Raw genomic sequence first — 12,185 nt, 5'->3', positions numbered from 1 at the left:
ACAAAAAAAAAGAAAAGACGTAATGGCATTAAAGAGAGAGAGAGAGAGAGAGGAGAGAGAGAGAGAGAGAGGCAGGAGAGAGAGAGAGAGAGAGGAGAGAGAGAGAGAGAGAGGAGAGAGAGAGAGAGAGAGAGAGAGAGAGAGAGAGAGAGAGAGAGAGAGAGAGAGAGAGAGAGAGAGAATAACGACTTTCTATATTTTAAATCTTTCCTATTTTTTGGGGGTCTTAATGTTCCCTTCCATCTGTCTTTATTCTGGAAAGTATGACAGCAGACGTCAGGTGGACATTTGGGTCATGAGTGCAAGGATGAGGGGAAGGAGGCGAGCGAATCTGTCTGGTTTAAATTTTATTACGAAATTAAAGTGGAGCAAAAATAGGAGGAGGAGGAGTGAGAGGATGAAGAAGAGAACGAGGAGAGAAATTAGCAAGAGGATGGAACTTGAAAACCAGAGAGGAAGAAAGAAGAAAAGGTAGAATAAAAAATAGGAAAAAGGAACGGCCTATTAGAGAAGATAAGAAAATAGAATGAAAGTGAAAGGAGAAGAGGAGAAAACTGGCCAATATTAAAACAGAAAAGCTAGAAAATAAAGACAGACTTAGTCCTTGTTGGAGAAAGTGGAAGGAAAACTAAAGGAAATATAGAATCGAAAAAATATGAAATGGAAAAAATACGAGAAATGGAAAAGAAAAAACTACCAATATTAAAATAGAATAGGAAATAAAAGACAGAATTAGTCCTTGTTTGTGAATGAAGGAAAACTAAAGGAAAGATAGAATGAAAACAAATGAAATGGAAATACTTAGAATGAAAGAAAAAATCACCAATATTAAAATAGAAAAGGAAGATAAAGACAGAATTTGAGTCCTTGTCACAGGAAATGAAGGAAAAACCAAAGGAAAGATATAGAATGAAAACACAAATGGAAAAAATACGAAATGGAAAACACGAAATGGTATGAAAATTAAAAGAAAAGGAAAATGTATAGAAAATCATCAAAATAAAAGGAAAATTAAAAGAACTACAGGAAGAGGGAGCAAGAATAGAAGGCAATAAGAGCGGTGTCCTAACCTCGCACTGATTCAATCTTCGCCAAAATGACAGCCTGCAACAGTAAGTCAAACTGTGGTGTTAACAGGACCTTCACCACTCTCCTTTTCTTTGCATAGTTTACAAATCCACTCACGACTCTCCTCCCGAAATTGACCTATCTTTCAGCCACTCCTCTTGACTCTGTAGGAGCAGTGAGTAGCGGGCTTTTTTTCCATTATTTTATTTTTTTGCCCTTGAACTGCTTCCACTGTAAAAAAAGAAAAAAATGGAATACAAGCAATACGAAATAGCTGTGCATACAAGGGTTTCCAGAGGTTTCGGCTCCTGCCAGTTCGCCACCTGTAGTTGTTCGCACCTCAACCAGTTCGCTCCCTGGTGGTTTCGCCCATGATAGGAGTGGTTTCGCTACTCATGACTTATATACAGACCAGTACATTTTTAAAAGCAGGTTATTATAGTCACATGCAGGTGTATGTTTTTATACCGAGTAGTACATTTTTAAAAGTAAGTATTTATAGTCACAGCGAGGTGTAAAACTTGAATAATTCATTACACGGGAGTCATTTATGAAAATATAATTTCACTGAAAATGAAGAATGTACAAATTTTAGCAAGAAAAAAAAATAACAAATTCTTTACTCATTTAAAAACAGGGTAATGTCAATGTGTAATGTCACTTAGTCATATTGCATCGGGGGTGTCGGTGTCGGGCCTTGCCCTGATATGGTGCTGCAGGACTTCAGGAAGGCTGCACTAGTAATCTCTTCATCTTCATGCTGTTCCCATAAGTTAAACAGACGGCCGTGAATTGATGTGTATATAGACCTCTGCCGTCTGTTTAATAGGTTTTCTGACACCAAAGTCATTTGTTGTTTGATGGTCGCTGCTTCTTCTCTGCTGCTGCTTCTCGTAATTGACCTCCCTCTCGGCCACCTCTTCGGACTATTTACAGGAGCAGCGAGTAGCGGGCTTTTTTATTGCTGTTCCTTTTTTTGTGCCCTTGTGCTGTCACCCTTGCTGTAAAAAAAAAAAAAAAAAAAAAAAAAAAAAAAGACACAAACCTGCCTCAAAATCTATCATTAACCACTCAAGCAAAGGATCTTCAGTTCGTCGCAGTAGCTGTTGTAGGACCTGGTAATAAGAAATGTCAAGAATCATTTTAGGGACGTTACAATCGTATGCCATCCCTCCTTACTTCAGCGGCGGTCAAGGTGGTGTCCTGCGGCGAGGCGAGCGATGCCGCCAAGACGGTGTGGCAGAGTCCTGCACCGACGTGGATGAAACACCTCCCCGGCCTCTGCACGTTGTCCTACACGCCGCCCTCCGACACCTGCGCGATAAGGTAAGGTGTTCAACAGGTGGGTCAGTGCCTGTGATGAGAAGGTTCTCCGTTTTCTTTTCCCTCGCGCTGTGTTTATCATTTTCTTTCTTTAATCGTATACTTATCTTTTTAACTTCTATCTGTGTGTTTTTCTCATCTTTTCTGTATTTAATCATATACTCATTTATTTAACTTATATTCATTGCTATTGGTTATCCTGTATCCTGTTCCCACGCGTAAAATTTCTCGCACTAAATTTTTTATCTCATTCTCTTCACATATTTAAGCATTTAGTTACGTATTCATCTCCTAATCACCCACATCGGTCATTTTATCTCCTGTTTCCTGTACTTAAGACTTTCCCCACTTAGATTTACTAGCTTATCTATTCTCCATTACTATTATGTGTATCTATAGCGGTAAACATCTTTCTTCTTCAACCTTCTCAATCCACAAGTCTCCCGCCAGCTATCTCTTGTTTCCTACACTTCTCTCCTTCAGATATACTCCTCTGCCTTGTCTCCTTCAGCATCACATACGTTCTTTTTTATGTTCTCAATGCCTAAGTCTCCCTCCCTCCTCTCAGGATTCTCTTCGCGGACTTGGCCCTCGGCTCACCGCTGCCCGCCCACCAATCCACCTGCTCCCACGACGCCCCGTCCTTCAAGCTTCACTACAACGGCGGAATCACCCCAGCGCTCTGTACCGACGCCACGGGTTATGAGGGTGAGTGTTTTGTAGCGGAGGGCGAGGATGAACACAGACACACCCACACCCACACACCCCCACACACACACACACAACCCCTCACTCTAAGCCTGGCACTGTTTACACACAACGTTCCTACGACTCCTTGTCTTCGTAACTCTTTTGTTCTACTCGCCTTCTTTCCTTCCTTTACTCTCCTTTGCCTTAAACTGCTTCTAAGACCGACTTTCCTCCCTTGTATTCGTTTATATTATTTTTCTTGTTCTCCTTTCTTCTTTTCTTCACTTTCCATTACATCAAACTACTACTACGACACTTTCTCCTTTGTTTTCTCCTTCATTTCACTCTTTTTCTGTCCTCCTCTTCCCTATTCTTTGTAGTTCTCTTCATTTGCCCTCTTTCCTTTCTATCCCTCACTCTCCTTCGCCTCAGAGTCCACCACAATCATGCACTCACTGACACACGCGCTTTTTCCTCCCTTTACACAGGCGTCCTCGAGGTAGACCCAACGAAGGGCGGCCCGCTGGTGTTGGTTCTTCAGCTCGACATGGAAAAAGACTTCAGGTTCAGAATCAACATCACCGCCGTGGCTTGTGGCGACGTGAAGAACTACAAATGTAAATATGTGAGAGTGCCTGAGATGAAGTGATGGGATGATGGGATGACGGGGGAAAGATGTTGTGACAGAAGATGGGAATGGATGAATGTAAGTGCGCATGAGTGGCTGAGATGAAGTGAGAGGAAGATGGATGCTGTGATAAACGAGAAGATATGAATGGATGAGGTAATGCTGGATGAAGGAGGAGGAAGAGGAGGGGAGGAGATGGAATAAGAAAGAAGAAAGAAAAGGATGGAGTGGTAGAGGAAGAGAAGGAGAAGAGAGATGAAATAAGAAGGAAGAAAGAAAAGGATGGAGTGGTAGAGGAAGAGAAGGAGAAGAGAGATGGAATAAGAAAGAAGAAAAGGATGGAGGGATGGAGGAAAAATAAAAAAATAAAGGATTAGATATGAGAGCAAGATGATGATGAAGAGGAGGAGGAAGAGGAGGAGGTTAGAGTATGCATATTATTGTTATTGTTGTTGTTGTTCTCTTATATAAATCTCTCTAATACGGACTCCCTCTCCCTCTCTCTCTTTCCCTCTCCCTCTCTCTGCAGCGCCCACATCCTGCGGTCTCAGGAACTTCCCAGGAATCTTTGATATCGGTAAGTACACGAACAAACGAACAAACTATCTCTCTAACACATATTTCCGTTGTAAATCATGAATCATCTTGTTCTTAAATACCTCACTACCTCCCTCTCACGGTTCCGTCCATGTTTAGGGTAATACATTCTGCCTCTGCAACAGCGCATCCTTGTTTTGCTTTTGTCATAGATTATCGTGTTTTCCTCTTTTTCTCTTTTCCTCTTTCTCTCGTGCGTCCTTTTCCTCCTCTCTCGTGTCCTTCTGAAGCCTCTGAAGCTCATCCATCAGCCAACCCAGACTCAGCAACGTAACGTGAACTGTATAACAACAACAACCTCGCCCCCAAGACTAATCTGTAACCTAACCCGGAGAATTTAATATCTGGAGGCTTCGTGTGGTGGCTCTTCCCCTTGTTTCATTTGATTTTGACTATATTTTGAATTTAGAACGAAAATTTCCCCAGTTTTTAGATATTTTTTGAGTGACTTTAAAGACGTAAACGTAATAGAAATCTGTCTTCAAGAAAATCGCAAACCAAAGAGAAAATAAATTATACCCCAAAACGTTCAATCATCTATGTCTGAGCAGATTAATCCGACAATTGAAACTGTTAACTTTTTCCATCTCTTTTTATCTCCTCTTCATAGTTTATTTTCACGACTTCCCCAACAACAAGCGCATTTACCCCATCATATATCAACAACTTGGATTCCACATAATTTTTTTTTCTCCTATTATCAACTACTAGTGGTTTGCTTATATGATTTCCGTAACACTTTTCCTCTCTCGTTTCATATCCTCTTAATAGTTTGTATTCACGATTTCCCCCCCAAAAGCGCATTTCTCCCAATTATATTTCAACAAAAGACACTCTACATTAGTTTTCTATCCCCCCCTGTCAACTACTTGTGGCTTCCTTTTATAATTTCCGTAATACAATTTTCTAAGTCCACTTTTTCTTCCTTATTAGTGGAAGAAACCACTGAGAAGCAAACCTTGGAAGAGGAGGAGGAGGAGGAAGTGGAGGGAGGGAAAATGGAAGATGGGGGAAGAGGAGGTAACAGGAAAGGACGGGAGATGGAGGAAGAGGAGGAGGAAGAGGAAGAGGAGGATGAAGATAGCGATGAAGAAGAAGAGGAGGAAGAAGAGGGGCAACACAGGCAACCACGTCGTCGCAAGAATGGAAACAGAACCAACGGGATGAGAAGGAAAGAGATGGTGAAGAAGCTAAGGAGAAGGACCGATGTTTTCTCTCAAGGTGGGTGCGTGCGTGTGTGTGTATGTGAGAGCTTTAGTCTGCTATATAATTCGTTATTTATCCATTTATAGCATTTCCCTAATTTATCGTCATTTTTCTTTAGCTATTGTTGTCCTATTTAACTTACAAGCTCCCATTTTGTCGTGGTAACACATTTTCTTAGTTACCATTTTGTTCTGGTAACACTTATTTAGCTCCTACTGCGCCCTGGTAACGCTTTTGGTACCTTTGTCTCGATTCGTTGCTATTTTATTGACGTTTCATTCATTCCAACTTTGGTAACACTATTAAGATCACATTCTCTTCTGGCAACACTACCTGACCCCCATTTTCTTTTGGCAACACTTATATAGTTCCCCCTTTTGACATGGTAACCTTATTTAACTTCCATTATTTCAAGCTTCTTTGCGGTTTTATGATTCCTTTTGTAATGCCAGAGTTAAGCAAGGACGGACATATATGTGTCGGTCAAAAAATAGGTTAAGTAATTATAAGTGAATAAGGAAATAATTACTTAACCTACTTTTTTTTTTACTCCGACACATATATTTCCGTCCTTACTTAACTCTGGCATTACACTTTCAACTCCTTAACTCTCCGTCCCTCGCAGCTTTGGCCTCCGGAGTGGAAGCGGGCGTGGTGCGAGTCTCCAACACTGACCGAAATCGCCGACAGCCCTGGAAGGATTCTGTGCCTGGCGTGTGGCCGTGGATGGTGAGTGATGGTGATGGTGATAGTGGTGGGTATATATGAAGGGTCAGATGATGATGGGTATTGGTAGGGTTAGATAGATAGGGTTAGAATGATATAATGATGGGGCAAAGCGCTAATCCCTCCCTTCTCTCATGTTGTTTTCGCCTTTTCCTCTCTATTTCACGTTTAGGTAGTCGGGTGAATGCTAAAATGGATACAGCGATGGACGAAATGCTAATCCCTTCCTCTATTCTTGTCAGTTTACTCCGTTTTCTTTCGTAATGCAAGGGTAATCGGATCAGTCAGTGTTTGAATAAAGGTAAAACGATGGACGAACCCCTCATCCCTGCCCGCTTATACCCTCCATACTTGTTTAAGCCGCTGTCTTTTCTTTTGCAAGTATACGTTAGCCTTCCTTCTGCCCCCGCCCCCTTAATCCCTGCCTCTATTCCTATCAGTTCCCGCCGTTTTCTACTCTTTTGCAAGTACGCGAAGGGTCAGTGATAGAAGGGGTACAACGATAGACGGAACACTCATCCCTCCATACCTTCCTTTATCCCTCTTAGTTTTCGCCGCTTCCTCTCGTGTTACAAGCATATACGTAAGTTAAATCTAACTAACCCCCCCCCATGTATATGTGACTTATTTCAGCGAGGAGGTATTTCTCGCAACACCGGCTGCAGCGTCGCCGCGGCCGTCGCCAGGGGAGGCGACGCGCTTTCGTAAACATTATCCCCCATTTTCAAGAGTAAAAAAAAAGTCCTTGAATTGGATTTTCAAAGCGTTTCCATGACTGTTGAAGGATTGTAGAAAAGATATATTAAGAGATTGATGTTTCATAAGGTAGGTAATGAGATACTGGCACGGACCTAAAACGAATCTTAACCCAAATGCATTATATAAACCAAGAAACACACAATAACCCTCCACTAACCTGTTTATAGATGGCACAGACAGACACACACAGCAGCGATTCACTCCTGTCGACAGCACCACGTAAACTGAGGGTGCTTGCTGTTTGATTTGAAAGGAGTCCCAGGGATGCCAACTAGCGACTTCTATTGCTATACTATCTTTCCTAAGCTACCACAGGACATATTTAGGACTTCTCAACATCATATACTTAGGAAAACATCACTAAAAACACGTATCGTCATAAATTATTTGCGTGTATGTTGAAGACGATTATGGAAGCTTTTGGATCTCCGCCGCTGCCACGAGGCCCGCGCCACCACCGCCATCTGGTGCCTCAGCCTCGCACTTTCAGGTTTTGGCGGAGTTTTATGTTAGCGTCTGCGTGCCCTTACATTACTTAGAGGATATGTTTGGTGTTATTTGTGTTGTTGTGCTGCGTTAGTGGCTTAGATTAATTACCATGCGTACCTGTTTACCTTTCTATTAGTATGTTATCTATCTGCTAATCTGTCTATCTATCTATCAATCTGCGCACCTATCTACCTACCTCCTTAGTGCCCCTACGTAATACCTGGCTATCTCGTAAAGGGGTTATTACACTGGGCAAATTTTCCGTGGATCTTCAGTCAAACCACGATTTCCGCTGGCGTTGTTCTCAGATTTCCGGGATTTTCTGACGTGACCACGATCTTCCAAAGCAACGGTAGAGCTCCTTTAAGGACGGCGGTATTACTCACCATCCCCATCAGCAGCAATAACAAGAAACAAATGAGAACCACGCTAGCGGAAATCGTGGTTTGACTGAAGATACACGGAAAATATGCCCAATGTAATAACCTCTTAACCTACCTGTGCTAAAGGAAATAAATGTAGAGGGTTGCTAATTATTTCTACCTGTTCTGAAGGTATTGAAAAGGCCATTGATTATCTTTACCTGTCGAAAAAGAAACATAATGGCTACTAATCATCTCTGTCTAGAAGATGTAAAGATCACTTATCCTCTCTACCTGTCCAAAAGAGAATATGAACCGTAACTAATTCTCTCTGTCTGTCTAAAAGGAAATATGAGGCGTACCATATTATCTACCTGTCTCAAAGGAAATAAGGGACTAATTATATACCTGTCCAAAGGGAAATACGAGGCACAACTAATTATTTCTACCTGTTCTAAAGGACATACGAAGCACAACTAATTACCTGTCTCTACCTGACCCATAGGAAGCAGAAAACAGAAAAGGTAACAATGTATAACTAATTAACTGCCTCTACCTGACCCTTGTTCTCAGGTGAGCATCGAGAGGAAGGTGTTGGTGGACGCGGGAGTTACCATATCGCCCCAGGTTGACCCTTCAGCCACGCAACGGTGCACGGGCGTTCTTCTCGACCAGACCCACGTGCTGACATCCGCGTCCTGTGTCTTCCTGCCTGATAGGTGAGACGGTGGGGAGCGAGGTGCCATTTTTTTTTTCTTTCCTCTATTTTTTGCCCTTTTATGTTTTCCTCTTGGGTGTTTTCTCCTTTCTTTTTTTCTCTTTCTATGTTAATTTTCTTCCTTTGTTTGTTTGTCTGTTTCTCTCCTTTCTCTTTTTTTTTTTACTTATTTCTTTATTTTTTTCTATTTTTATATTAATTTTCTTCCTCTGCGTCATTGTTTCTCTCCGCTCTTTAAATCTTTTCTTTATTTGTTTGTCTTATTTTTTCCTCGTTTCTTTATTTCTTTTCGTTTTTCTATTTCTGTATTCATTTTCCTCCTCTGATTATGTCTCCTTTTTCTCTCCCTTCTTTATTCTTCCTTTTTTTCTCTTGCTATATTGATTTTCCTCCTCTGTATCTCTCTCTCTCTCTCTCTCTCTCTCTCTCTCTACTGGGACCTAACTTATTCTGAAGACTAACTCGGCACTTTACCTCGCTTTCTCTTCATTATAAGTACAAGGGCGGTAAAGTAATGCCCTTCCCTCTACGTAACATTCACCAACACACACTCACTATAAAAAAACACTCCATCCCATAACAGGACCAAGACGGTGCGTGTACATGAGCTCCGTGCCGTGTTCTCCCACCAACACCGCTCCCGCTCTTCCTCGCCCTCGTCCTCATCCGCTGAAGAGGAAGACAGCGAGAACAACAGCGGTCTGGCCATCTCCTCGGTGTCCTTCCCGCTCACCTACAACCCCGTGCGCTCCACCAACAACCTAGCAGTCCTGACCCTCGCAGAGCCCGTTAGGATTGACATGGATGTGCGGCCTGTGTGTCTTCCGGTTCATTGTAAGTGGTATTCTTTTGTTTTCTGTATAGGAGCAGCGTGGTGGGTGGGTGTTCATATATGTATTATGTGTTTAGCGGTGAATCTGTGTCTTTTACGAATTCTTAGATGCTTTTGACTCTCACAATAACGATTTTCAAATGCCAGAAAAGAAGAGTATTCGGGCTCTCATTCGTGTTTTCCCATTCACGGTGTAGAAGTCTTGTCAAACTATCCCTGGTGAGTGTGTTTATTTATGCTTTGTGTGTTCAGCCGTGAATATGTATCTTTTACGTATTCTTAGAGGCTTTCGACTCTCAGCATAACGATTTCCCAAGCCCAGAAAGATTAGTCGTGTTCTCATGCGTTGTTTTTTACATTCACGATGCAGAAGTCTTGTTAAAACTATCCCTAGGGTCATATAACTACCTATGGCAACGCTAATACCCACCACAGCCTCTACGAAAGCCCTACCAAATGTGTGTGTGTGTGTGTGTGTGAGTGTGTTTGTGAGCCTCCCTTTTCTATTTCAATATTTGTTTGTCCTCTTTTCGCTCTCCTTTACCTATTTTTCTTTCCTTAATTCCTCATTCTCTTCCTCTGCTTGTCTCTTTACCCTCTCTGTTCTTTATTCTTTCTTTTTCCTGGGTTTGGTTTGAGAATATGGACCAATTATCATCTCACAAGGCTCACGAGGCAACCAAAACCTTCCACAGATAACAGGTTCATCCGCGACAACGGCATCGTGTCCGGATGGCTGAAGGAGACGAGCACACCGCGGAAGAGGAAGGGAAGCAAGCGAAACTTCTCCTCCTCTTCCTCCGCCGCGAGGCTTGTGCAGGCGGACATGCGGGTACTGAGCCGGGGTGACTGTGCCGGTACCCTGAGTAACCTGCCGTACCCAAGCCAGCGGATCCAGCAGAGTATGACGAACCAGCGCGTCGTGTGTGCCAGGACAGTGCAGTCATCCTCGCCCCTCTGCCAGGTGAGTGAGCGTTTGCGTGTGTTTTGAGGCATTGGAGACGTTCAAAGAGATGCTAACTGTAGTGGAAGGGAGTAGGAAAGAGTAACGGTAGAGTTGGGGGTATAGGGTAAGACTGCGCGTTGCCTTAGTGTTCATATCCGGCACATTAGCCCAATAGTATTTCCCTTTCTGTGTGTTTTGGGGCATTAGAGACGTTCAAGGAGATGCTAACTGTACTGGAAGGGAATAGGAAAGAGTTAAGGTGAAGTTAGGGGTATAGGGTAAGACTGCGCGTGGCCTCAGTGTTCATATTTGTCACTCTGAGCCCAACAGCTTCTTCTCTCTATCCCTGCATCCGTCCTTTCTTCCCTATCTTCCTCTACTCCCTTAACTATCACTTCACCCCTCCCGTACTCCTTACTAACTCACCCCTCACCCACTCCTTCCCTTCTGCAGCTTGAGACGGGCGCTCCGCTTATCCGGGAAGACCGTAGCAACTTACACTACCTCGTGGGCGTCATGGGAGGGGAGGGACAGTGTGGTCTCGACTACCCTCAATTGTTCGCTGAAGTTCCCAGCTCCTCAACCTTCCTCGACGTCGTCCTCGCCCCGCCCAGCTGAGCGCGCTTCGTTTGGGTTGGTCTGCGTGTCTTGTCTCTCTCCCTGGCCCGTTCTCTGTAATGTTTTGGATGCGAATGTGATGGATGTTCTTTGTGGGTGTTGTTGGTGTGTGTGTTCCTTGATTCTGTCTTTCCAACGGGTCATATTTTGTGTTGGTATTGTTATTATTGTTTTTTTCTTTATCTGTTGCGAGAACGTACAAAGTAATTTATGTTGTATTGTGAGGTAAATAACGTCTTCTTCTATAGTGTGACGTGTTTGTAGAGGTTAGTGAATGAGATGGTGTAGTGATGAATGAAGGAATGGATGTTTAAAGCGATGAATGGATGTATTGAAAGAGTGGATGGGAAATTATCAACCATGTGAGCCTGTTTTTGTTCACTTGGTCATACACATACACACACACATAATACAAACACACACGGTCTACAATAAGTGAAAAAAATAACTCTTCCATACGTTTTGTGAGACTCTACATTACACAGACACAAGAGGATGAGGAGGATTTCGTTTCTAAGTGCTTATGATAAAGGAGTTTGTATTCTAATCCCACTACTACTATTACTACTACTACTACTACTACTACTACTACTACTGTCCTCCCCTCTCATTTTCTACCCTTCCTGCCTGCCTATACCATCTCAACCTTCACCACCACCACCACCATCACCACCAACACCTCCTTGACCACCTCCACCACCACCACCAACACCACCCAAGGACCTCCGATCATTTCCTCCACCAAAAAAAGCGCATCTCATCTTCCTCCTCCTCCTCCACCTCCTCCTCTTCCACCACCATCTCTCTGACCTTGACCGATATGCTACACTTCACAGGATGCTGCTAATGTGTGTGTGTGTGTGTGTGTGTGTGTGTGTGTGTGTGTGTGTGTGTGTGTGTGTGTGTGTGTGTGTGTGTGTGTGTGTGTGTGTGTATTTTAAGTGATATTTATGTGACAGGATGAAGATTGGTTGATGGATGTGAGTGTGTGTGTGTAAGGTCTTTTTGTTGTTGCTGTTGTTGTTTTTGTTGTTAATGTTATTGTTGTTGTTATTATTATTATTATTATTATTATTATTATTATTATTATTATTATTATTATTATTATTATTATTATTATTATCACCACTACTACTACTACTACTACTACTACTACTACTATTACTACTACTACTACTACTGCAAATAAAATCACCATAAGTTGTATCGTTCTTGTTTTCTTG

At 42.6% G+C, this 12,185-nt stretch overlaps 1 protein-coding gene across 1 annotated transcript; it reads left to right on the top strand.

Moving 5' to 3' along the window:
* Positions 1–1,096: 1,096 nt before the first annotated feature.
* LOC126997272 (uncharacterized) lies at positions 1,097–12,185 on the top strand. The gene is made up of 11 exons (XM_050858267.1): positions 1,097–1,112; positions 2,253–2,394; positions 2,960–3,099; positions 3,570–3,698; positions 4,239–4,286; positions 5,240–5,527; positions 6,138–6,241; positions 8,422–8,567; positions 9,150–9,400; positions 10,094–10,362; positions 10,798–12,185. The coding sequence occupies exons 1-11, from the start codon at positions 1,097–1,099 to the stop codon at positions 10,960–10,962; spliced, it is 1,698 nt and encodes a 565-aa protein (XP_050714224.1). The 3' UTR covers positions 10,963–12,185.

The sequence above is a fragment of the Eriocheir sinensis genome, chromosome 12 (assembly GCF_024679095.1).
Source record: "Eriocheir sinensis breed Jianghai 21 chromosome 12, ASM2467909v1, whole genome shotgun sequence".
NCBI classification, from domain to species: Eukaryota; Metazoa; Arthropoda; class Malacostraca; order Decapoda; family Varunidae; genus Eriocheir; species Eriocheir sinensis.
The sequence above is the reverse complement of the archived record's forward strand: the minus strand, read 5'-3'. Positions and strand labels throughout refer to the sequence as shown.